General features: G+C 44.7%; 1 protein-coding gene across 3 annotated transcripts in view; it reads left to right on the top strand.

Annotated features, from left to right (window-relative positions):
• The window catches only part of HIPK3 (homeodomain interacting protein kinase 3), a 339,043-nt gene that overhangs the window by 61,563 nt on the left and 249,643 nt on the right, over positions 1–27,837 (top strand). For 2 of the 3 annotated variants that reach the window (XM_077288108.1, XM_077288110.1), the window contains exon 2: positions 24,182–25,283. In XM_077288108.1, the coding sequence (XP_077144223.1) occupies positions 24,182–25,283 (1,102 nt within the window). Of the gene's footprint in view, positions 1–6,101; positions 6,180–24,181; positions 25,284–27,837 lie in introns of all 3 variants that reach the window. The other variant, XM_077288109.1, reaches the window with a different exon arrangement.

Genomic DNA, 27,837 nt, shown 5'->3' on the forward strand with positions numbered 1-27,837 from the left:
TTGTGGGGGGTTTTAATGTTTAGGCACATCAGGGGCTCTCCAAACGCAACATGGCGTCCCATCTTAATTCCAGTCAATTTTGCATTGAAAAGTAAAATAGCGCTTCTTCCCTTCCGAGCTCTGCTATGCGCCCAAACAGTGGTTTACCCCCACATATGGGGTATCGTCGTACTCAGGACAAATTGCACAACAACTTTTGTGGTCTAATTTCTTTTCTTACCCTTGGGAAAAAAAAAAAATGGGGGCGAAAAGATAATTTTTGTGAACAAATATGAATTTTTAGTTTCACGGCTCTGCGTTATAAACTGTAGTGAAACACTTGGGGGTTCAAAGCTCTCAAAACACATCTAGATAAGTTCCTTAGGGGGTCTACTTTCCAAAATGGTGTCAGTTGTGGGGGGTTTCAATGTTTAGGCACATCAGGGGCTCTCCAAACGCAACATGGCGTCCCATGTCAATTCCAGTCAATTTTGCATTGAAAAGTCAAATGGCGCTCCTTTCCTTCCGAGCTCTGCCATGCGCCCAAACAGTGGTTTACCCCCACATATGGGGTATTAGCGTACTCAGGACAAATTGTACAACAACTTTTGGGGTCCATTTTCTCCTGTTACCCTTGGTAAAATAAAACAAATTGGAGCTGAAATAAATTTTGTGTAAATAAAAATGAACATTTAACTTTTTTTCAAACATTCCAAAAATTCCTGTGAAACACCTGAAGGGTTAATAAATTTCTTGAATGTGGTTTTGAGCACCTTGAGGGGTGCAGTTTTTAGAATGGTGTCATACTTGGGTATTTTCTGTCATATAGACCCCTCAAAATAACTTCAAATGAGATGTGGTCCCTGAAAAAAAATGGTGTTGTAAAAATGAGAAATTGCTGGTCAATTTTTAACCCTTATAACTCCGTCACAAAAAAAAAATTTGGTTCCAAAATTGTGCTGATGTAAAGTAGACATGTGGGAAATGTTACTTATTAAGTATTTTGCGTGACATATGTCTGTGATTTAAGGGCATAAAAATTAAAAGTTGGAAAATTGCAAAATTTTCAAAATTTTCGCCAAATATCCGTTTTTTTTAACAAATAAACGCAAGTTATATCGAAGAAATTTTACCACTATCATGAAGTACAATATGTCACGAGAAAACAATGTCAGAATCGCCAAGATCCGTTGAAGCGTTCCAGAGTTATAACCTCATAAAGGGACAGTGGTCAGAATTGTAAAAATTGGCCTAGTCATTAACGTGCAAACCACCCTTGGGGTGAAGGGGTTAAACCTACACATATTTGGTATCGCCGCGTTCAGAATCGCCCGATCTATCAATTTAAAAAAAAAAATGATTAACCTGATCGCTAAACGGCGTAGCGATAAAAAAATTTTAAACCCCAGAATTACGTTTTCTTGGTCGCTGCGACATTGCATCAAAAGAACGTATCTGCACCAAAATGCTATAATTAAAAACGCCAGCTCACGCAAAAAATACGCCCTCACCCGACCCCAGATCATGAAAAATGGAGATGCTACGGGTATCGGAAAATGTTGTATTTTTTTTTTTTTAGCAAAGTTTGGTAATTTTTTTTTACCACTTAGATAAAAGAGAACCTAGACATGTTTGGTGTCTATGAACTCGTAATGACGTGGAGAATCATAATGGCAGGTCACTTTTAGCATTTAGTGAACCTAGTAAAAAAAGCCAATCAAAAAACAAGTGTGGGATTGCACTTTTTTTTTACAATTTCACCGCACTTGGAATTTTTTTTCCCGTCTTCTAGTACACGACATGCTACGATCAATGATGTCGTTCAAAAGTACAACTTGTTAAGCAAAAAATAAGCCCTCACATGGCCATATTGATGGAAAAATGTATGGCTCTGGGAAGAAGGGGAGCAAAAAACGAACACTGGAAAAACGGAAAATCCCAAGGTCATGAAAGGGTTAAATAAATATATATATATATATATATATATATAATATTTTAATATATTTTTTTTTTTTATATTGTGCCATTTTCCGATACCAGTAGCGTCTCCTTTTTCGTGATCTTGGGTTGGGTGATGGCTTATTTTTTGGGTGCCGAGCTGATGTTTTTTATATGCGCTAGAAACCTAAAATACGAACATTCAACACATATTTAATGATATATAAATGTCGTTGTCGGCTGATCAATCATTCAGCCAAAGCTGTCTAATACACATGGCCATCTTTAAGGTACCGTTACACTAAATGACTTACCAACGATCACGACCTGGCTGTGATCGTTGGTAAGTCGTTGTGTGGTCGCTGGGGAGCTGTCACACAGACAGCTCTCTCCAGCGACCAACGATCAGGGGAACGACTTCGGCATCGTTGAAACTGTCTTCAACGATGCCGAAGTCCCCCTGCAGCACCCGGGTAACCAGGGTAAACATCGGGTTACTAAGTGCAGGGCCGCACTTAGTAACCCGATATTTACCCTGGTTACCATTGTAAAAGTAAAAAAAAAAAACACTACATACTCACATTTTGATGTCTGTCACGTCCCCTGCCGGCGTCCACAGGGTTAAAACTGCTTTCGGCAGGAGCGCTGCTAAGGCTGGTTTCACACTTGCGTTTTTGTAAGCTGCGTTTTAGCGCTAAAAAACGCAAAAAAACGCATGCGGGTCATTCCATGTCAAGTGGACCAGTGGTCCCCACTCGACCTTCTCCGATTTTGCTGAAAATTTATAAGGATGTACATGTATGTTTGAAAAGAGGTTCTGTAAATTTTTAGGGCCAGATCTCAAATACATTGGGCACTGTTGACCTTTCACTGGAGGTTCCACCAAGCCTGCGGCTTCAGCTAAGAGGATTTTGCAAACTTTGGCACATAGCCATTAGAGTTCTATACTGGCTATGATGCTGAAATTTGGCATACTAGCTCAACTTTTGCTGCTAAACACGATAAAATTATTACCGGCTATGACAAAGCAATATTTCGGCCGCAATTTTGTGTCAAAGTAGCTTGAAAAACGCGTTGCATAAAATTTATGCCAAACTTTGCCCATATATAACTCAAGACCAAAAACCAATAGTAACTGGTGCTTTGCCCTGTACATCAAACATCTACATGACTTTGCATTGCTGCAATATCACGGTCAAAGCATATGTATTTGTGGAAATATTCACACCCACATATGATGAAAAACTTAAAAAAAAACGAATTTTACCTATTTTTAGGTCAAATTTCTCTAAAAGGGTACCCCTAAAATATATTAATTCTGATATCATTAGAAAGAGCACATTTTTCTCTACAAGGATCATTGGGGTTTTTTTTTTGGAGTCTCTCAGTTTAACCCCTTTCTGACATCTGACGTACTATCCCGTCGAGGTGGGGTGGGCCCGTATGACCACCGACGGGATAGTACGTCATACGCGATCGGCCGCGCTCACGGGGGGAGCGCGGCCGGGTGTCAGCTGCATATCGCAGCTGACATCCGGCACTATGTGCCAGGAGCGGTCACGGACCGCCCCCGGCACATTAACCCCCGGCACACCGCGATCAAACATGATCGCGATGTGCCGGCGGTATAGGGAAGCATCGCGCAGGGAGGGGGCTCCCTGCGGGCTTCCCTGAGACCCCCGGAGCAACGCGATGTGATCGCGTTGCTCCGAGGGTCTCCTACCTCCCTCCTCGCCGCAGGTCCCGGATCCAAGATGGCCGCGGCATCCGGGTCCTGCAGGGAGGGAGGTGGCTTACCGAGTGTCTGCTCAGAGCAGACACTTGGTAAGCCTGCAGCCCTGCACAGCAGATCGCAGATCTGGCAGAGTGCTGTGCACACTGCCAGATCAATGATCTGTGATGTCCCCCCCTGGGACAAAGTAAAAAAGTAAAAAAAAAATTCCCCACATGTGTGTAAAAAAAAATAAAAAAAAATATCCTAAATAAAGAAAAAAAAAAAAAATTATTCCCATAAATACATTTCTTTAGCTAAATAAAATAAAAAAAACATAAAAGTACACATATTTAGTATCGCCGCGTCCGTAACGACCCAACCTATAAAACTGCCCCACTAGTTAACCCCTTCAGTAAACACCGTAAGAAAAAAAAAAAAAAAAGAGGCAAAAAAGAACAAAAAGTGGAATAACACGCGATCAAAAAGACTGATATAAATAACCATGGTACCGCTGAAAACGTCATCATGTCCCGCAAAAAACGAGCCGCCATACAGCATCATCAGCAAAAAAATAAAAAAGTTATAGTCCTGAGATTAAAGCGATACCAAAATAATTATTTTTTCTATAAAATAGTTTTTATCGTATAAAAGCGCCAAAACATAAAAAAAATGATATAAATGAGATATCGCTGTAATCGTACTGACCCGACGAATAAAACTGCTTTATCAATTTTACCAAACGCGGAACGGTATAAACGCCTCCCCCAAAAGAAATTCATGAATAGCTGGTTTTTGATCACTCTGCCTCACAAAAATCGGAATAAAAAGCGATAAAAAAGTCACGTGTCCGAAAATGTTACCAATAAAAACGTCAACTCGTCCCGCAAAAAACAAGATCTCACATGACTCTGTGGACTCAAATATGGAAAAATTACAGCTCTCAAAATGTGGTAACGCAAAAAATATTTTTTGCAATGAAAAGCGTCTTTCAGTGTGTGACCGCTGCCAATCATAAAAATCCGCTAAATAACCCGCTATAAAAGTAAATCAAACCCCCCTTCATCACCCCCTTAGTTAGGGAAAAATAAAAAAATTAAAAAATGTATTTATTTCCATTTTCCCATTAGGGCTAGGGTTAGGGCTAGGGTTAGGGCTAGGGTTAGGGCTAGGGTTAGGGCTAGAGTTAGGGTTAGGGTTAGGGCAAGGGTTAGGACTAGGGTTGGGGCTAGGGCTAGGGTTAGGGCTAGGGTTAGGGCTAGGGTTTAGGGCAGGGGTCGGGAACCTATGGCTCGCGAGCCAGATATGGCTCTTTTGATGGCCGTATCTGGCTCGCAGACAGCCTGTGGCGTAGGAAGGGGGGGGCGGGCCGCCCCGGGCGGCACAATGCGGGGGGCGGCACAATGCGGGGGGCGGGTCGCCGGCGGCGCAGAATTTACCTGTTCGCATCTCGGCTTCAGAAAAATGGCCGCCGCGATCTCCATCTGCGCATGCGCGGCATCCCGCGGCCATTTTCCTGAAGCCCCAGGCAGCAGAGCGCTCCACCTGCGCACGCGCGGCCTCAGGAAGATGGCCGCCCCCACCGATAACCAGACAGAGCAGGATCGCGGTCAGGTAAAACTTGTTTTGTTTTTTTTTTATTGAGAGCGGCGATCGGGGGGGGCCCAGGGCAGAAAGCTGGACACAGGGGGGCACAAAGCTGGACACAGGGGGGCAGAAAGCTGGACACAGGGGGGCAGAAGGGACATTGGGGCAGAACGCTGACACGAGGGCAGAACGCTGGACACGGGGGCAGAACGCTGGACACGGGGGCAGAACGCTGGACACGGGGGCAGAACGCTGGACACGGGGGCAGAACGCTGGACACGGGGGCAGAACGCTGGACACGGGGGCAGAACGCTGGACACGGGGGCAGAACGCTGGACACGGGGGCAGAACGCTGGACACGGGGGCAGAACGCTGGACACGGGGGCAGAACGCTGGACACGGGGGCAGAACGCTGGACACGGGGGCAGAACGCTGGACACGGGGGCAGAACGCTGGACACGGGGGCAGAACGCTGGACACTGGGCAGGATGACAGACATGGCGTCATGACTGGAGACAGATGGGGCAGGATCATGGGGCAGGATGGATACGATGGAGACAGATGGGGCAGGAAGGGGAGGTCATATGGGGCAGGATGGATACTCATGAGGGCAGGATGGGAGAACATATGGCTGGAGCCAGGAATGAGAGACACGGGGGCCAGGATGGCGAATATTATTACCACAGGGGCTAATTAAGGGATATTATTACCGCAGGGATGTATTTATTTTATTTTTTGAGTATACGGTTTTAAATGGCGGGGCGGTCCTATTACTGTGTAGATTGACACTATGTCGCCTTCTTCATGTGGTGTAATGTAGAAGTTGGGAAAATTAAGTAATGTGTTCTGCAAGTGGAACTCGTGATAACTGTATTATTTCCTGCAGAGACGAGTCCTGGCTGGATGAAGTGATGGCGGTCTGTGCGGGATGAAAGATGAAGGACTTCACTTAGAGACGTCACTGGTGAGTCAGTGTGTTACCTATACACTGTATACTATATACTGAGGTCCTGTGTATGTCACCGGTGATCACTGTATTACCTATACACAGACGCTGCATACTAAGTACAGATCTCCTGTGTATAATGGCACTTAGGGCTTGTTTCCACATGCGAGAAACACGTCCGTGTCTCGCATGTGGGAACCAAGTTCTGGCGTCGGCACTCCAGAGCGGAGTGTGCGGCCGCATAGGAACACATGGAGCTGCACAGCTCCGCTCCAATGTGCCGACGCCAGAACTTACGCTGGGTGTGCCTGCTTGTATGTACCACTTTAAGTAGTAAATGCTTTAGTTCCCTATGGGTCTGAGCCTCTCTTTTTTGTTCATTTTCTGTAAGACCAACACTTTTAAAAGGGCCACTGACAGATACAATTGCTCCAGCGGTCACTTAGTACACAAAGGAGTGTTCCTCTCTGCTGCACTAAGCCACCGCTGGACCTAAACAATAATTCGCTGTAAAATAATAAAATAGATAATTGACATAACTGACAATGCGTTGTGTGACATGTCCAACATTCCAGCTTCTTTCTTCTGCGAATGCCTCAAAGCTGGCAATCTCTCAACATCAGGTGGGAAGAATGCCAGCTTCCAGTCATGCGCAGGAAAAAGAATAAGCCAGACTGCTGGACTGATGTCATGCATCGCAAGCTCACAATGTAAGTTATTTATTTAATTTTTTTACTGCTAATTACCATTGTTTCAGTCCAGTTGTGGCTTTATACAGCAGGGAGGAGCATTCCTTGCTGTACTAAGTGAACATTGGAGCGATTGATCTGTCAATGGCCCTTTAAACATATTGTACGGCTCTCGCGGAATTATATTTCAAAATATGTGGCGTTTACGGCTCTCTTAGCCAAAAAGGTTCCTGACCCCTGGGTTAGGGCTAGGGTTACGGCTAGTGTTACGGCTAGTGTTACGGCTAGTGTTACGGCTAGTGTTACGGCTAGTGTTAGGGCTAGTGATAGGGCTAGGGTTAGGGCTAGGGTTAGGGCTAGGGTTGGGGCTACAGTTAGGGTTGGGGCTAAAGATAGGGTTAGGGTTTGGATTACATTTACGGTTGGGAATAGGGTTGGGTGTGTCTGGGTTAGAGGAGTGGTTAGGGTTACTGTTGGGATTAGGGTAAGGGGTGTGTTTGGATTAGGGTTTCAGTTATAATTGGGGGGTTTCCACTGTTTAGGCACATCAGGGGCTCTCCAAACGGGACATGGCATCCGATCTGAATTCCAGCCAATTCTGCGTTGAAAAAGAAAAACAGTGCTCCTTCCCTTCAGAGCTCTCCCGTGTGCCCAAACAGGGGTTTACCCCAACATATGTGGTATCAGCGTACTCAGGACAAATTGGACATCATCTTTTGGGGTCCAATTTATCCTGATATCCTTGTGAAAATACAAAACTTGGGGCTAAAAAATCATTTTTGTGAAAAAAAAAAAAAAAATTTTTATTTTCACGGCTCTGCGTTATAAACTGTAGTGAAACACTTGGGGGTTCAAAGTTCTCACAACATCTAGATAAGTTCCTTGGGGGGTCTAGTTTCCAATATGGGGTCACTTGTGGGGGGTTTGTACTGTTTGGGTACATCAGAGGCTCTGCAAATGCAACGTGACGCCTGCAGACCAATCCATTTAAGTCTGCATTCCAAATGGCGCTCCTTCCCTTCCGAGCTCTGTCATGCGCCCAAACAGTGGTTCCCCCCCAAATATGGGGTATCAGCGTACTCAGGACAAATTGGACAACAATGTTTGGGGTCCAATTTATCCTGATACCCTTGTGAAAATACAAAACTGGGGGCTAAAAATCATTTTTGTGAAAAAAAAAAAAAAGAATTTTTATTTTCACGGCTCTGCGTTATAAACTGTAGTGAAACACTTGGGGGTTCAAAGCTATCAAAACACATCTAGATAAGTTCCTTAGGGGGTCTACTATCCAAAATGGTGTCACTTGTGGGTGTTTTTAATGTTTAGGCACATCAGGGGCTCTCCAAACGCAACATGGCATCCCATCTTAATTCCAGTCAATTTTGCATTGAAAAGTAAAATAGCGCTCCTTCCCTTCCGAGCTCTGCTATGCGCCCAAACAGTGGTTTACCCCCACATATGGGGTATCGTCGTACTCAGGACAAATTGCACAACAACTTTTGTGGTCTAATTTCTTCTCTTACCCTTGGGGAAATAAAAAAATGGGGGCGAAAAGATCATTTTTGTGAAAAAATGATTTTTTATTTTTACGGCTCTGCATTATAAACTTCTGTGAAGCACTTGTTGGGTCATAGTGCTCACCACACATCTAGATAAGATCCTTAGGGGGTCTACTTTCCAAAATGGTGTCACTTGTGGGGGGTTTCAATGTTTAGGCACATCAGGGGCTCTTCAAATGCAACATGGCGTCCCATCTCAATTCCAGTCAATTTTGCATTGAAAAGTCAAATGGCGCTCCTTCCCTTCCGAGCTCTGCCCTGCGCCCAAACAATGGTTTACACCCACATATGGGGTATCAGCGTACTCAGGACAAATTGCACAACAATTTTTCTCTGTCGCCCATGACGGCACCACGGAGAGAGGGGATCCGCCCACCAAGGACAGGAAACCTACAGATAAAAAGGCGGTACCACTCTCCCGCATCAGTTGGTTTCCTGTCCTTGATGGGAGACCTACAGACTTACCAGAAGAAGATCATCGTGGGATTCCGGGGCCAATCAGTCCGACTCAGGCAGCTGGGGTCCCTCTGCCTCGGCTGGTGTGGTGACCCGAAGCGCCACCGCTGGGGCTAGTGGGCCTCTAGGGTGTGCGGGAGAGGTGACATGGAATTCGCGGTCACCTCCCTAGGTAAGATGCAGCAGCGGCAACATCCAGGGGGGTCCCTCTGTGTTTGCGGGAGAGGTAGCGCGGCTCTCCCCCCTTCAAGCGTCAGTCTGCACACTGCATGGCCAGGAAGCGTGCAGGGACCGCGCATTCAGGCTGCGAACAAACCGGGAGCTCCGGAGAGGCAGCGTTTCATGTGCGCCATGGGCAGCGCCATCTTGGGCCGCCCGCGCGTGCGCGGGAGCTCCTGCGGCGCCGAATGGCGTGGGCGCCGGCGTTCTGCGAGCGGGATGGGCGCTTCTGCGCAGGCGCCGGATGGGCGCTTCTGCGCAGGCGCCGGGAACGAGGCCGCAGCTATTGCGCAAGCGCGCCACAGGAAGCGCGGCGGTATAAAATGGACCTGGCTCCAGTCATCAGGAGGCGAAAGACAGCAGCACAAGCAGCGGCACAAGCCTCAACACCAGCGCAGAGCGCAGCACTAGTGTAGAGCACGGCACCGGCGCAGAGCGCAGCATCAGCGGCCAGAGCATAGCAGAGCGGCGGTCAGCCGCATCATCAGTCGATTGACAGCAGCCTACGTGAGGCCATACCTGCAATCAGAATGAGTGACATGGTATCACCCTTACCTGAGTCACCACCACCACCATCAGCATCGCCGCCGCAGCAGCAGCAGCAGCAAAAACGGCGACAGCAAAAAGGACACCAGGACACCACCGGTAAAGAACGCCAAAGGTCCCAACATAGCAAGGAATCCAGTACGGCGTCGGGGAAAAAGACGGACATGGAGCATCCTCAACCGGTATTTATGGGTCCTGGAGGTGGTAAGTGATCTTCGTGAAAGTTAGAGACAGTAAGGGTATTATTTGTCTCTTTTCCTCTAGGGAAAGAAGAGCTTAGGGAAAACCAAGCATAGGATTTGTGCCCTGTGTAAAGAAGATCTTCCAAATACCTGGGAGAAAAGACTCTGTAGTATATGTATACAGCAAACAGTATCCGAGGGGCTTCCCGGGTTTGCAGCTGACCTCAAAACCCTGATTAAGAATCAGGTAGAAGACACCTTTAAGTCTCTGAAAAGGGGAAAAAAACGGAGGAAGACTAAACACAGGTCTCCGTCCCCGGTGTCTAATACAGACAAGGATAGTGCGGACTCAGATTCATCTGACTCCTCCACCTCCTCCTCCTCTTCTTCGTCATCGTCTTCTTCCTCTGGGGGTCACAGCTGTTTCCCCTTAGAAGACACCGATGGCCTCATTAAAGCAGTGAGGAGCACTATGGGGTTAGTAGACTCTCACCCCAAAAGGTCGGTTCAGGACATCATGTTCGGAGGTCTTGAGCAAAAGAAAAAGAGGGCTTTTCCACTCAATGAAACCATTTCCGCACTAATCAAAAAGGAGTGGAAGAAATCCTTGAGAAAGGCGTTATTGACGCCAAAAAGGAAGTACCCCTTTGAAGACGAATCTTGCTCCTTCTGGGAAAAAGCCCCCAAGCTAGACGTAGCCATTGCTAAAGCGTCTAAAAAATTTGCCCTTCCTTTTGAGGACATGGGGGTCTTGAAAGACCCTATGGACAAAAAAGCGGATGCTTTTCTCAAAAGTGCCTGGGAAGCATCTGGAGGAGGTCTAAAGCCAGCAGTCGCAGCCGCATGCACGTCCCGTTCATTAATGATTTGGTTAGACCAACTGGAGGGCCAGCTAAAGGGGAAGGCGTCCCGTGACTCCATACTGAACACCTTGCCGGTACTAAGAGGGGCGGCCGCGTTTTTAGCAGATGCTTCTGCTGATTCTATTAGATTGGCTGCCAGGTCAGCGGTCTTCTCTAATGCGGCAAGGCGCGCCCTCTGGCTTAAGTGCTGGCCAGGGGACTTACAGACGAAGTCTAAATTATGTACTATTCCTTGTGAAGGGGAATTTCTGTTTGGTCCCACCCTGGACGACATCCTGGAGAAGGCAGGAGATAAAAAGAAATCTTTTCCTGCCCTGGGTTTCCCCGCTTACAAACGGCCCTTTCGGAGCAAGAGGTTTTTCCGTAAAAAGCAAGGGAAAAACCAGGGAAAATGGGAGGATAAGAAAAACAGAAATAAAGGGTACCTGTTTAATAAAAACCCCGGCGACAACAAGAAACCCTCTCAATGAAGGTTGGCCCCGGGTGGGGGGGAGATTGTCACTCTTTCTCCCGGCCTGTGAAAAGATTACATGCAGCCAATGGATCCTGGGCATAATAAAATCAGGTCTAAAGCTAACATTTCTGAGAACTCCTCGTCCCTTCTTTTCAATAACCTCTCCAAGGTCTTCAGCGGAAGAACAATGGGCATTAGAGAACGAGGTCCTAGGACTAGTGGACAAGGGGGTTCTTCTAGAAGTCCCTCCACAAGAAAGAGAACAAGGTTATTATTCCCCTCTATTCCTGAGAAAAAAACCAGATGGGTCTTACAGGACTATCATAAACCTGAAGAGCCTAAACAAATACCTAGAGATTCAACCATTCAAGATGGAGACGATAAAATCCTCTATAAAAATGCTTTTTCCTCGGTGTTTTATGGTAGTCCTGGACCTGAAGGATGCCTATTATCACGTCCCCATCCACATAGATCACCAGAGGTTTCTCAGGATAGCAGTTCATATCAGGGGGACATTACGCCACTTTCAATTCTCAGCCCTACCGTTCGGACTGGCAATAGCCCCGAGAATATTCACAAAAATAATTTCGGAGGTAATGGCTCATCTCAGAGAGCAAGACACCTTGATTGTACCATACCTGGACGATTTTTTGATAATAGGCTCCTCCCCCCAACACTGCAGCAATCAGCTGGATACAGTGACAAGGTCCCTACAGGATCTGGGTTGGCTGATAAACTTGAAAAAGTCCAGACTGGTACCTTCCCAGGTCCAAGAATATCTGGGTCTAATACTGGACTCTATAAAGGAAGAATGCCGTCTTCCAGAGGAAAAAATACAGAGGATGATAAGACGAGTGGCCAAAATACAAGCTCTCCCTTCTATAACACTACGCCAGGCTATGTCCCTCTTAGGATCCATGACTTCGTGCATACCGGCGGTCCAATGGGCGCAGCTCCATTCGAGACACCTTCAATGGCAGATTTTATCAGAAGAGATCTCTCTGGGAGGGCATTTAGAAAGTCGGTTGAGATTATCTCCAAAAACAACTCAGTCACTAACCTGGTGGGCATCACTAAGGAATCTTTCCCAGGGAGTCCCATGGGTAATCCCAATCTCAAAGATACTGACGACAGATGCAAGCCCCAGTGGCTGGGGGGCTCATTTAGGCGACCTAGTAGCTCAAAACACCTTGCCAACATCCCTGCGGGAGGAATCCTCCAATATGAAAGAGCTCCTTGCGGTCAGGTTCTCCCTCCAGGAATTCTTGGGGGCCCTTCACTCCCACCATGTCAGTCATGTCGGACAACAGGGTGGTAGTAGCATACCTGAATCACCAGGGGGGGACTCGCTCCAAAAAACTGATGGAGGTAACCAACGAAATTTTTCAGATAGCCGAGAGCAGCCTTTTATCCCTGACAAGTCTACACATAAGGGGGGTGGACAACTTCAAAGCGGACTTTCTAAGCCGCTCCAGTTTAAAGCAAGGAGAATGGGAGCTAAATCAGACGGTATTTACCCAGATTACTAAAAAATGGGGGGTTCCCAACATAGATCTCTTTGCCAACAACACAAACAAAAAAGTAACCTCCTTTTGTTCCATAAATCCTCAAGGGAACCCGGTAGCCCTGGATGCGTTTCTGATTCCATGGCGGCATCATCTAGCTTACGCATTTCCCCCATTTGCCCTGATTCCGGCAGTGCTGAGGAAGATTCGGGAGGACGGGGCTCATGTAATCTTGATAGCCCCGTTATGGCCGAAGAGACCTTGGTTCTCTTGGATGAGGAGAATGTCGATATCCGACCCGTGGGTACTCCCAGACCTCCCAGGCTTGCTCTCCCAAGGGCCGATCAACCATCCACAAGTTATGAACTTGCACTTGACGGCCTGGCATTTGAGAGGAAGCTACTAGAGGATAGAGGATTTTCACCAGCATTAGTATCCACTCTCTTACAAAGTAGGAAACCGGTCACGACAAAACAATACGGGAAGATATGGAAGAAATTCCTATCATCATCAGGTTCCAAAGTAGGAGAAAAGGTTCCCCTTAAAACTGTATTAGAATTTTTACAAAAGGGGTTGGAGATCGGTTTAGCCACGAGTACCCTGAAAGTCCATGTGGCAGCGTTGGGAGCTCTGTTTAATTACGATCTGGCAGGGAATCGGTGGGTTTCAAGGTTTATCAGGGCAGCAAGCAGATCAAGGCCAATTCCAATTAAAACCTCCCCTCAATGGGATTTAAATTTGGTCCTTAGAGCCCTGACTAAACCTCCCTTCGAACCCTTGGAGGAGGTCCCGTTAAAAATCCTATCCCTCAAAACTTCCCTGCTGGTTGCCCTCACATCCACTCGTAGGATTAGCGACATACAAGCTTTATCTGCTAACCCTCCATACACTCAGGTTTTAGAGGATAGAGTTATTCTCAAGATAGATCCTGCATACCTCCCGAAAGTGGCTTCCCGGTTCCATAGAACTCAAGATATCTCTCTTCCCTCCTTCTGTCCTAACCCTAAAAATAAAGAGGAGGAAGCATTACATACGCTAGATGTAAGGAGATGTCTCATACAATATTTAGAAGCCACTAGAGAGAGTAGGGAGGATGCCTCTCTTTTTGTATGCTTTCAGGGTCCCCGAAAGGGGGAAAAAAGCCTCCAAATCCACTTTGGCAAGATGGGTCACGGACGCTATCAGCTTGTCATATTCGTCAAGTGGAGTGTCTGTTCCAGGGGAAGTCAAGGCTCACTCAACGAGGGCAGTGGCGGCTTCTTGGGCGGAGAAGGCCGGAACCTCTATCGATCAGATATGTAGAGCCGCTACTTGGTCATCACCTTCCACATTCTATAGACACTATAGATTGGACCTTATTTCCTCTTCGGACCTTACTTTCGGTAAAAGGGTTCTGGAAGCGGTGGTCCCTCCCTGAATGTACAATCTATGAAATCTCTCCGTGGTGCCATCATGGGCGACAGAGAAAAATATAGTTCTTACCGATAACGGTATTTCTCTGAGCCCATGACGGCACCCGTACATTTCCTCCCTTCACTTATGGGTGTGCACGTTAATATAGTGCCATAGTTTATTTTTTGATAGTTTTGATAGGCCACGTGGTATCTCAATTAAGTTAAAATAAAGTAATGTTGAAACTAATAAGCTGTTCCATAGTCTCCCATCGTTCTCTAGTAAACAACTGATGCGGGAGAGTGGTACCGCCTTTTTATCTGTAGGTTTCCTGTCCTTGGTGGGCGGATCCCCTCTCTCCGTGGTGCCGTCATGGGCTCAGAGAAATACCGTTATCGGTAAGAACTATATTTTTGGGGTCCAATTTCTTCTCTTACCCTTGGGAAAATAAAAAATTGGGGGCGAAAAGATCATTTTTGTGAAAAAATATGATTTTTTATTTTTACGGGTCTGCATTATAAACTTCTGTGAAGCACTTGTTGGGTCAAAGTGCTCACCACACATCTAGATAAGATCCTTAGGGGGTCTACTTTCCAAAATGGTGTCACTTGTGGGGGGTTTCAATGTTTAGGCACATCAGGGGCTCTCCAAATGCAACATGGCGTCCCATCTCAATTCCAGTCAATTTTGCATTGAAAAGTCAAATGGCGCTCCTTTCCTTCCGAGCTCTGCCATGCGCCCAAACAGTGGTTTACCCCCACATATGGGGTATCAGCGTACTCAGGACAAATTGTACAACAAATTTTGGGGTCTATTTTCTCCTGTTACCCTTGGTAAAATAAAACAAATTGGAGCTGAAATAAATTTTGTGTGGAAAAAAAGTTAAATGTTTATTTTTATTTAAACATTCCAAAAATTCCTGTGTAACACCTGAAGGGTTAATAAACTTCTTGAAAGTGGTTTTGAGTACCTTGAGGGGTGTAGTTTTTAGAATGGTGTCACACTTGGGTATTTTCTATCATATAGACCCCTCAAAATGACTTCAAATGAGATGTGGTCCCTAAAAAAAAAATGGTGTTGTAAAAATGAGAAATTGCTGGTCAACTTTTAACCCTTATAACTCCGTCACAAAAAAAAAATTTGGTTCCAAAATTGTGCTGATGTAAAGTAGACATGTGGGAAATGTTACTTAAGTATTTTGCGTGACATATGTCTGTGATTTAAGGGCATAAAAATTCAAAGTTGGAAAATTGCGAAATTTTCAAAATTTTCGCCAAATATTCGTTTTTTCACAAATAAACGCAAGTTATATCGAAGAAATTTTACCACTATCATGAAGTACAATATGTCACGAGAAAACAATGTCAGAATCGCCAAGATCCGTTGAAGCGTTCCAGAGTTATAACCTCATAAAGGGACAGTGGTCAGAATTGTAAAAATTGGCCCGGTCATTAACGTGCAAACCACCCTTGGGGGTGAAGGGGTTAAGAAATGAAAAATGCCACTGAACATGGTGTTATTTATTAATACGCAATGAATGGTAACTGCACTATTCAAACCCTTGCGTTGGTCCATGGTGGTTATACCACAACCAATTCCCTAAGAATTGGTATTATAATCCTATTAAGAATTGTAATAATGCTGTCTTTCGAGAATTGGCAGCCCCATCGCCTAGGAGCCATGGCCGATAGCCGTCCAAGGCGAGCCTCGGGCGGTCTCTTTATCGCAGGTTCCGAAGCCTGAGGGTGGGTGTCTTTGCCTAGGATCCCAAGCCTAATATTGGGTATCTTTTGTTGGTTCCCAAGCCATAATGTTCAGTCTAAGTGGTCTGGAATTGTTGCTGAATTTGCAACATAATCGGTTCAGAGAAGCTGTATTGTCGGCCCATTGCTGTTGCAGCTGGTGCTGGAATTATTGCAATGATTGACTGCTCGGGAATCCAGCATGTATCATTTCTCACAGGCCAGTGAAAGAAGCTAGCTGGTCCATGAGGATGCATAAAATTTATTAATGCATCATGCTCGTCGACTGAAATTTCAGAAATATTTCCAATCCACCAGTTCCTATCGTAAATGCAGGCAATGTATTGCCCTGGCTGGAGGTTTGCAATTGGCACAAAAAGCATTTCTGATCTGACAGATCTATCTACATGGGCAATGAAAGATGATGGGTCATTTGACACCCTTGAAATGCGAATCTTTTTGTCATCAATTGGCACAAACTGGTGATTTTCTCTTGTTCCAGCAATTGTATGTCCATCTTTGAACCTTTCCTCTTGAACTACCCGTATTTCGTCAATTTTTTCTTTTGGAACAAAAAACAAACAAAAAACTTGATTCCATGCAGTTGCTCGTTGCAAAAGTTGAATAAATCCACCGGGGTCAGTATTTGGTTTTCAGTTGGGCGTTGAAGACTGGCACGAGCTGCCAACCTCTTTGCTGTTCCTCCAATCCCATCACAGGGCGACTTTCCATGACTGGTACCAAAAAAATTCCATTCAGCGCTGATATTGAAATCAGCATTGTGGTGGCACAAGTTGAGAAAATTTTTGAAATTTTTGTACTGTGCTGCAGATCCATCGCTGAAGTAGTGGATATGATGAATCCCATAGATGAGAGTCTTGAGATACTCCACAATTACTGTTAAGAAAGTGTGGACTGCAACTCTGTCATGTCGTGAGCAATCACTGATTATGCACAAGCTGATGTTCTGCGCAGCTTCACCATTTAATTCCTTGAAGTAAATTACAAAGGGGTGTACTGTAGCTTGACTATTTTCCCAGTGGAAACCTTGAATGGCATCTTGAACAAAAATGAGTAATTTTCAGCAAAGTCCATAAGGATCACAAGCTCTCCAGGTCTCAGATTTTCCTTCAACGATTTCAGATAGCAGCTTTGATGCTTGGCGATGTAGTGATGGCTACAAAGTTTAGAAATTTTCAAAACCAATTCTTCAATGAAATCTTCTATAGTCAGTTGTTTGGTATCAAGCGTGTCTCGATCAGTGTGAATCCATTGTTTGAACTCAATAATATCTTCAGGGTCACTGTTGACAAACACATTGACTAGAAATTCTTTTAAAACTTCAGGACCCGGGCATTTATCACAACGGCCAAGCCATACAGTCCTTGGATTCAATTCCACAGACCATTTTGCATATGAGCTCTTTGTAGTCATCATTGATTGGGCATGCTGCAAGCATTAGTTTGACATTTTGGTGAATGGTACACACACACACACGGAATGTGTTCCAGCAGATCCAACAGTTACGCACCACTTTGGCCGAAGCTCACAAAACTTGGAAAATCCAATTTCAGGGCCATTCCGATAGGCAACAAACATTTCCCTCATATTGCTCAGTAATAGTCGCTTTTGCATCTGCTTTTTTTATCCTGCTATTCGCACTGATACATAGTCTTTTTTACCAGGGCACATTCGACTGAATTCATCATCCTCAAAAAATGCCTGCACATTTTTCTTCACTTCCTCAGAAACTGTTGCCACACTTGATTGTAGGTAAGGCTAAGATCCCATGTTCACATTTAAGCTTTCAAGCTTGTTTGACCATTCGTTCAGAGACACCGAATTCGTCTGATATAGCCTTAATGGACCAACTTTTAGGTGCCAATGTCAAGATTTGGACCTTTTTAGACAGCAATGGGCCGACAATACAGCTTCTCTGAACCGATTATGTTGCAAATTCAGCAACAATTCCAGACCACTTAGACTGAACATTATGGCTTGGGAACCAACAAAAGATACCCAATATTAGGCTTGGGATCCTAGGCAAAGACACCCACCCTCAGGCTTCGGAACCTGCGATAAAGAGACCGCCCGAGGCTCGGCTTGCACGGCTATCGGCCATGGCTCCTAGGCGATGGGGCTGCCAATTCTCGAAAGACAGCATTATTACAATTCTTAATAGGATTATAATACCAATTCTTAGGGAATTGGTTGTGGTATAACCACCATGGACCAACGCAAGGGTTTGAATAGTGCAGTTACCATTCATTGCGTATTAATAAATAACACCATGTTCAGTGGCATTTTTCATTTCTTAAACTGAGAGACTCCAAAAAAAACCCCAATGATCCTTGTAGAGAAAAATGTGCTCTTTTTAATGATATCAGAATTAATATATTTTAGGGGTACCCTTTTAGAGAAATTTGACCTAAAAATAGGTAAAATTCGTTTTTTTTTAAGTTTTTCATCATATGTGGGTGTGAATATTTCCACAAATACATATGCTTTGACCGTGATATTGCAGCAATGCAAAGTCATGTAGATGTTTGATGTACAGGGCAAAGCACCAGTTGCTATTGGTTTTTGGTCTTGAGTTATATATGGGCAAAGTTTGGCATAAATTTTATGCAACGCGTTTTTCAAGCTACTTTGACTCATAATTGCGGCCGAAATATTGCTTTGTCATAGCCGGTAATAATTTTATCGTGTTTAGCAGCAAAAGTTGAGCTAGTATGCCAAATTTCAGCATCATAGCCAGTATAGAACTCTAATGGCTATGTGCCAAAGTTTGCAAAATCCTCTTAGCTGAAGCCGCAGGCTTGGTGGAACCTCCAGTGAAAGGTCAACAGTGCCCAATGTATTTGAGATCTGGCCCTAAAAATTTACAGAACCTCTTTTCAAACATACATGTACATCCTTATAAATTTTCAGCAAAATCGGAGAAGGTCGAGTGGGGACGATTTTTAAAACTGGTCCACTTGATGTGGAATGACCCATGCGTTTTTTTTCCTATACTTATCATTAAAAACGCATGTGTTTTTTTGCATGCGTTTTGATGCGTTTTCGGCAGCGCATGCGTTTTTTTACGTGTGCGTTCATTTGCAGAAATGCAACCTGTAGTAATTTCTAGCGGCGTTTTTTTGCAGTAAAAAAATGCATTGCTGTCTATGTAAACGCATGCGTTTTTAAGCACATGCGTTTGTTTGCGTTAAAAACGCATGCGTTTTCATAGAAAAACACAAGAAAACACACAAAAAACAAGAAAACCCTAACCATAGGGATCCAAACCCTAACCCTAACCCTAAGGTTAGGATCCCTAGTTACCCTAGGGATCCTAACCCTAACCCTAGGGATCCTAACCCTAACCCTTAGGGTTAGGATCCTAACCCTTAGGGTTAGGGTTAGGATCCCAAGGGTTATGGTTAGGGGTAGGGTTAGGGTTAGGGTTTGGATCCCTATGGTTAGGGTTAGGGTTAGGATCCCAAGGGTTATGGTTAGGGGTAGGGTTAGGGGTAGGGTTAGGGTTAGGGTTCGGATCCCTAGGGTTAGGGTTAGGGTTTGGATCCCTTTATCACCTTGATGGTAGGGGGTGGCTTATCAGTGACATGGTGACCAGGACATTCTAATAAGCTACCCCTAACCCTAGGGATCCTAACCCTAACCCTAGCTAATTCTATTAATAGTGTGTTTTCTAGTTGATTTTGATGATTGGCAGCTGTCACACACTTCTCAGCATGCGTTTCAAAAACGCAAACGCGGGAAAAAACGCATGTAAATGCGGGAAAACGCCGCGTTTTGCCGCGTTTTTTTTTTGCTGCAAAGACGCATGCGTCTAAAAAACGCACCGTTTGCATGCGTTTTCATGTGTTTTTTCACCACATGCGGTTTTTTTTTTAAAACGCTGCAGATCAAAACGCAAGTGTGAAACCAGCCTTATATGCATGCGCTGCTGCCGAGAGCTTCCCTGCACCGAATGTGTCAGCGCCGGCAGTAACAGCGGTGACGTCACCGCTGTGCTCTGCTTTACGGCCGGCGCTGACAGTCAGTGCAGGCAAGCTCTCGGCAGCAGCGCGTGCATAAACAGCGCTCCTTCCGAAAGCAGTTTTAACCCTGTGGACGCCGGGGGATGTGACAGACAACAGAATGTGAGTATGTAGTGTTTTTACTTTTACAATGGTAACCAGGGTAAATATCGGGTTACTAAGCGCGGCCCTGCGCTTAGTAACCCGATATTTACTCTGGTTACAAGTGAACACATCGCTGGATCGGCGTCACACACGCCGATCCAGCGATGACAGCGGGTGATCAGCGACCAAAAAAAGGTCCTGATCATTCCCGTCGACCAACGATCTCCCAGCAGGGGACTGATAGTTGGTCGCTGTCACACATAACGAGATCGTTAGCGGGATCGTTGCTACGTCACCAAAAGCGTGACGTTGCAACGATATCGTTAAAGATATTATGTGTGACTCAGCCTTTAGGCTCTCCTCCACCAAAAATAGCTGATAGCAGCAGACAATAGACTGCATTTAACTTTACATAGCAAATAAGAGATTACATCGACGGCAGTTTTTTTTTTGCGTCCCTTCTGTGGGACATTGGGGGCTAGAGGGTAGGATGGGATATGAATAAATGCCAGCATGTGACACTGTCTTTTGCTATACGTGGGATATCTGTCATAGTGGGGAGTCTTATGGTACCTTCACACTAAACAACTTTCCAACGAGAACGACAACGATCCGTGACGTTGCAGCATCCTGGATAGCGATCTCGTTGTGTTTGACACGCAGCAGCGATCTGGATCCTGCTGTGATATCGCTGGTCGGAGCTAGAAGTCCAGAACTCCATTTGGTCGTCAGGTCGGCGTGTATCGTCGTGTTTGACAGCAAAAGCAACGATGCCAGCAATGTTAAACATGGAGCTAACGACCTGTGAGAACGATAAGTGAGTCACCGCTACGTCACAGGATCGCTCCTGCATCGTTCTGGAGCTGCTGTGTTTGACATCTCTACAGCGACCTAAACAGCGACGCTCCAGCGATCGGCTCGTTGTCTATATCGCTGCAGCATCGCTGAGTGTGACGGTACCTTTAATGAAAAGGGTCTCCGAAAAAGGGTCTCCTATTTATTACACCCATATCTCCAGCATGTCAAGAGATGTTTAAAGCCGTCACATAGTTAGGAGGCTAAATGGTTGTTCTGATGGGAAATGTATGGCCTGCGTGCCTTGAAGCGCAGTTTCACCTCACTTTTAGGCTATGTGCACACTTTGCAGATTTGTGTGCAGATTTTTCCTCACCGGTTTTGCAAAATCCGCAGGTAAAACGCACTGCGGTTTTACACCTGCGGATTCCTATTGAGGAGCAGGTGTAAACCGCTGCGGAATCCGCACAAAGAATTGACATGCTGCGGAAAATACAACACAGCATTTCTGCGCTGTATTTTCCGCAGCATGTGCACTGTGGATTTCGTTTTCCATATGTTTACATGGTACTGTACAACGCATGGAAAACTGCGAATCCGCAGCAAAATTCGCAACGTGTGCACATAGCCTTATGGCGTTGGTGTATTGAGCACCAGCCATCCTGAGAGTAGAGACGCTCTGCTGCTCCATGGTCATTTCTGTAAGGGAGGGAAAATCGAATTCTGAAGAGCTTACTGGAAAGACCCGTTATAAGGCTGGTCCGTCCAAACTTCCTTCTGGGGCGTTTGGTCGCCATAGAGATGGTACCTGAGCCATTCTTAGAGCGGTTCTTCCATACGTGGTAATGGCCGCTGTTTAACACTATATTTGCCTGACTGGCTGTAGCTTTGTGCTTGCCCGGGACTCTCAGCTTACTGCTGTGTTACAGGTATCTTACTTCTTGGGCTGTCTTCTGCGGATGGCCATGAATTTCCAATTGCTGGCTACTACAGTAATGTCACTTTTCTAGTCTACATTTATAGCATTCTTCTTTTGTCCTAAGAGATTTTACACGTACATAGCAGCTGATAGATGATTTATATTTTAATACCTGCTCTGAAAATACACCTGCCGCCTTACTATTTGCTGCTAAATATAGAGCTCTAATTTCTCACATAGCTGATAGATGTCTGCTCAAATGGGGAGAAGTATGTTCTTTAGGGTATGTGCACATGTCAGGATTTCGTGCAGAAATTTTCCTGACAAAAAAAATGAAAATTTCTGCCAGAAATCCGCATGCGTTTTTTTTGCGTTTTGACGTGTTTTTTGTGCGTTTTTTCCCAGATGCATAGAATCGCGGGAAAAATGCAGAAAACCGCAAAATTAATGAACATGCTCAATTTTTTACTGCAATGCGTTTTTTTCACGGAAAAAAATGCATCCATGTGCCCAAAACATGCAGAATGCATTCTAAATGATAGAATGCATAATGCATGCGTTTTTAATGAGTTTTTATAGCGTTTTTATCACGAAAAACCGCGAAAAAAACGCGAAAAAACCTGAACGTGTGCACATGGCCCTTTAGGAAAAAGAAAAATTTAATTCAGTTTAGTAATGAAGATTTTGACTCTTCCTTTGTGTGGAGCTCAGTAGGTTAATGTAATTATTTCTTCATTTCCTTACAATAACTGGTAGATCATTTGTGTGATGTGCGACCTTTCTTGATTTTCCCCTTCTTTTGCATCTGTGAATAATCAATTTTACTAGAGGGGCCTCTCTAGTGTTCTGGGCTTGCATAATTCTAAAAATAAAGATTTGTTGACAGAATTGTCAACAGGTCAATCTTTTGCGATCCGTTCCTTATAGACTTCGATGTAATATCCCCTCCCCAAAATAAATAAAATAAAAACAAACCCCCAGACCATGAAAGCTGTGAAGACTACGTTTTTTGATCCTGCTCAAAAAAGGAAAGCGGCTGAAATGCAGTTAAAGAGAAGACTTCTTAAGACCTTTTCATTCCCATTCAAATGAATGGATCTTGTATTGCCTTTTCTCCGGCCCACCGTGCTCGGGCCGGCTGCTGTATGATGGCCGCAGGTCCTTTAATTTCTTCCTGGTCCGTGAGCATGCACATGAAATAAAAGATTACATCCTGACCCCAGTGCCAGCATCAGGACGCACTTTGTGGGCAGAGTTATCACGCTAGTTTTACGGCCCCCTTCCTCGAAGGATGGTGTAAACATCCAAATAGCCCTTGGCAGAAAAAAGCTACCCCACCCCTGCTCTACTGGATCGTTGTGTTTGTTTTTGGATCAGTTTTGGGATGACCATAATGGAAAGCGAACTGCTTAATGTGAACAAAGTCTGATTCATACAGGATCTGTCTTGTTTGCATTTGTTGTTTATGTTCAAATGGGGGAAAAAAGTCCTGTATTGAGACCCCATATAAATCGTTGGGCCCCTTTGCTTCCATTTGACGCTGGAAGCTGATCATGTTATCTGTTCTCCTTTTCGTGTGCTACAGTAAATAATAGATCTATTCTGAATCGCCTTTAAACTCGAAATCTTTGTTTTCGTCCAGTTCTTCTGTTATTTCTCCCCCTAAAATGTGAGTACTGGTATTTTGATAACTGGGTGCTCAATGATGGATAGGTGCACGGCATTGTGCAGTCATGTACCCCTGCAGTAGTGCAATGGTAAATCACAGTTAGAAATTGCTATTCCTCATTGGAATTTAGGAATAAATTGCTAAGAAAAGTTGCTCTAGAATTGTTATTTAATGGAGGATGTAAATATTTATGAAACCACGCTATATGGCAGACCCAGATAAAACTGCGGATGGTACAAGATGTGACTATGGGCGCACCAGTGAATTACAAGACTTTTATTTTCTTAGACTCTATTCACATGTTTGTTTGTTTTTTAATTACAGTATATTTTACATATTTGTGTCCTCACTAAATAACAATTCTCACACCCCTTTGCTTCCATTATTCCTCACAGGAATTTCTCAGTACATTGGGATTTACCATTCCACTGGAAGAAAGGGTGTATTGCGGCACTGATTGATCAATGTTGAACTATAGGGTGACCTCTCCCAAAGGTTATCAGTTTATAGAGTCATCAATTTACAAGTTAACGATTATCAATGTATTAAAACATTTTTGGGTAGAAATAACAAGGAAATTAAGCAAAAAACAGAATTCTAAATTAAAGCTGATTCAGAATATGTATTTTTATTGAATTAGAAGCTTTACAAAGTTATGCATTTTGGGTTGCAGTGTTCCTTCATCACACCAATAAAGCAATGTATGAGGTTGGTTTGTGCATCGTCGTTACTACTCTAGCACCATACGAATTGTAGAAGCTGGTGGCATAGGACTGCTTGGAGTAGTGCTTCATACCCTGGTCGGCTACTCCAGTTAGATCTGAATGTGATGCATGAATTACCATTAGCTTTAACGACGGCATGACTAATTAATGTTTTCTTTTTTTGTGTTGTGTTTTCCAGGTATGGCCTCACAAGTCTTGATGTTCCCACCATATGTTTATCAAACTCAGTCAAGTGCCTTTTGTAGTGTGAAGAAACTGAAAATAGAACCAAGTACTTGTGTGTACAACAAGAGGAGCTATCCACACACCGACCTGAATGCTAGACACTTTGGATTTGCACATCCATCCAACAAGAGTAGGGCTCCTTTTCAGACAAAGAATCCAATTGACAGACCTCGCCAGCAGACTAGCGCATCCCAAACCAGCGCAGTCACAGTAAAACCCAACACAGGTGCTCCCAGGGAACGAGCAGCGCAGGCGCAGCCAGATCCAACAGAGGCACCAACAGTTGGGACATTGGATTGTGTATCAGACCTGCTGGAAGCGCATCAGCGATGTGGATTGAAGCGTAAGAGTGAAGAGTTGGAAAACCAAGGTGGCACCATGCAGATTGTTGATGAATTGTCGGTACTGCCTGCCATGCTACCAGGCAACGCAGCAAACCCAGTAGCTGTTGTGGCGACCACTGGTGCTTCTAAGCAGAATGGGGCTACTGTGGATGGTGACTATCAGTTGGTACAGCATGAAGTGTTGTGCTCGGTTAAAAATACTTATGAAGTACTGGATTTTTTGGGCCGGGGAACCTTTGGACAGGTGGTAAAGTGTTGGAAAAGGGGGACAAATGAGGTTGTGGCTGTCAAAATCCTAAAAAACCATCCTTCATATGCACGCCAAGGGCAGATTGAGGTAGGCATCCTTGCCAGGCTGAGCAGCGAGAATGCTGATGAGTTTAACTTTGTGCGTGCGTACGAATGCTTTCAGCATCGGAACCACACTTGCTTGGTTTTTGAAATGTTGGAACAGAATTTATATGACTTTTTAAAGCAAAACAAATTTAGCCCATTACCCCTGAAAGTTATCCGGGCCATCCTGCAGCAGGTGGCTACTGCACTGAAAAAGCTTAAAAGTCTTGGCTTAATTCACGCTGACCTCAAACCGGAGAACATCATGCTGGTGGATCCCGTGCGGCAACCTTACAGGGTGAAAGTAATCGACTTTGGCTCTGCTAGCCATATATCAAAGACTGTTTGCTCCACTTATCTGCAGTCCCGTTATTACAGGTAAGGCTTGTTTATAGCTTTTTTTTCTTCACTGAAACCTATTAAATATACCGCAGTTGTATATTCTCCTAAAGGGTTGTGTCTACTGTGTCTGTTGTTAGACTTTGTTCCCTTCACACCCTTTTCACGACTTTCTCAAGGAAATGGCAAAGTAGGATTCTGACTAGTTGTCAGGCTCTTTGTGTCTGGTCTTTTTATGTGTGTACAGAGTTTTTAGTTTAACGGATAAACTATTAGGATTCTGGTGTAGAGAACGGTTATAGACTGTGTGGTGATTGGTTGTCACCGATTGTTGGAGTTTGATTCCACTGATTACTTGGGGGGGAAAAAAGTCAGTAACACTAGGCACCCAACAAATAATATAAACTGAGGCAATGTTATGGCAAGTTTCTGCACCTTTGATCCAGCCATCTATGTCTATGCTGAGACAACTCCTTTATATAGAAATTGCACTGTTGAGCTAGAAGTATCTTATAATGGATGTGTAGGGTCTTTTTTTTATTTTAAAGGAACGTGACAGCAGGATTTACTCCTAGAGAAGTATTGGGAACATTTTTTCAGCCATCTAATACTGTTATTTCATGATTCCTGTGTTATACCTAAACGCCACCTGTGTGCTTAAAAACCATTGTTCCTGCCTACGGTTTGTGGACTGGTCAGGGACTGTGGTGTGACTGACATCCCAGCATGTCCAGGCTATGATGTCAGTCACGTGGGTGTGATCCCCGCACACTGCGGCAATGACTGCTAGGCGTCCTGCACTTGGTCACTGTCTGCAGGCGGGGAAGAGGGGTATGAGGAGACGATTGTACATTGTTTTTAAACACGCAGATACCATTCAGGTATAACACAGGGGTCGGTATTGGGAAGGTGACAGTGCACCCCTAATGTCTCCTAGCAGTAAATCTGCAGTCATGTTCCCTCATTGCAATTCCCTGGTGCAGTTTACTTTGACACACAAATCTCATTTTCTTGTAAATTCCCTTGTATTGATTGCGCCTCATTTTCCATTGCACGGTTATGTAGAATAGTCTTCAGTGCTATTTGCTTGTATAGATGGGGCCAGTTTGTAAATGACTTACCGTATATACTTGAGTATAAGCCAAGATTTTCAGCCACCAAAAAATGGGCTGAAAGTGCCCCTCCCGGCTTATACTCGAGTCATTGAAGGCGGGGGGTCGGCGGGTGAGGGAGAGCGACGCCTGTCAAATACTCACCTGCTCCCGGCGCTCCTGACTCGGTCCCCGCATGTCCCACGGTCTTCAGGTGCTGCAGCTTCTTTCCCCTGTTCAGCGGTCACTTGTACCGCTCATTAAAGTAATGAATATGGACTCCACTCCCATAGGGGTGGAGCCGCATATTCATTACTGTAATGAGTGGTACCATGTGACCACTCACTACAGGAAGCTGCCGTGCCCGAAGACCGTGGGACATGCAGGGACCGCGTCAGGAGCGCCGGGAGTAGGCGAGTATGTCATATTCACCTTTCCGCGTTCCACTGGCACTCCGTCTTCCGCGTCCTCTGCAGTGACTGTTCAGGTTAGAGGGCGCGATGACATACTAGTGTGCGCGCCGCCCTCTGCCTGATCAGTCAGTGCAGAGAGACTGGACGCTGAGGAGCAGCGACGAGAGGTGAGTATATCATTTTTTTTTTATTATTTTTTTTTATTATTTTTTTTTTAGTGCAGCAGCAGCAGCATTACATGTGGCACAATGTTATATGGAGCATCTATGGGGCCATAAAGAACTGCATGGAGCATTATATGGGGCCATAATGAGCTGTATGGAGCATTATATGGGGCATCTATGGGGCCATAACTGCATGGAGCATTATATGGAGCATCTATGGGGCCATAAAGAACTGCACGGAGCATTATGTGGGGCATCTATGGGGCTATAATGAACAGCATGGAGCATTATATGGAGCATTACATGGGGCCATAAAGAGCTGCATGGAGCATTATATGGATCATCTATGGGGCCATAAAGAACTGCATGGAGCATTATATGTGGCCATAAAGAACTGCATGGAGCATTATATGGGGCATCTATGGGGCCATAAAGAACTGCATGGAGCATCTATGGGGCCATAAACAACTGCCCGGAGCATTATATGGGGCCTATTTTGTATGGAGCATCTTATGGGGCCATAATGAACTGTATGGAGCATTATATGGGGCTCCTGATTCAATATGGATATTCAAAAACACTTAACCTACTGATGTCTCAATTAATTTTACTTTTATTGGTATCTATTTTTATTTTTGACATTTACCGATAGCTGCTGCATTTTCCACCCTAGGCTTATACTTGAGTCAATAAGTTTTCCCAGTTTTTGTTGCAAATTAGGGGGGTCGTCTTATACTCTGGTCGGCTTATACTCGAGTATATACGGTATTTTTTCTTTAGCTTGGGCAGTCTAGAAGTTTCTGTGCATTGCGCAGTGTTGCAGGGTCAGCATTGTAGAGAGTACTTCACTTATTTCCCGTTAGCTTTTACGTCTCCATTTGTCATTAATGTCATTAATGTCTCATTGAGCAGCATTAAGCCCACG

This window comes from Ranitomeya variabilis, chromosome 2, assembly GCF_051348905.1.
Source record: "Ranitomeya variabilis isolate aRanVar5 chromosome 2, aRanVar5.hap1, whole genome shotgun sequence".
Classification (NCBI taxonomy): Eukaryota; Metazoa; Chordata; class Amphibia; order Anura; family Dendrobatidae; genus Ranitomeya; species Ranitomeya variabilis.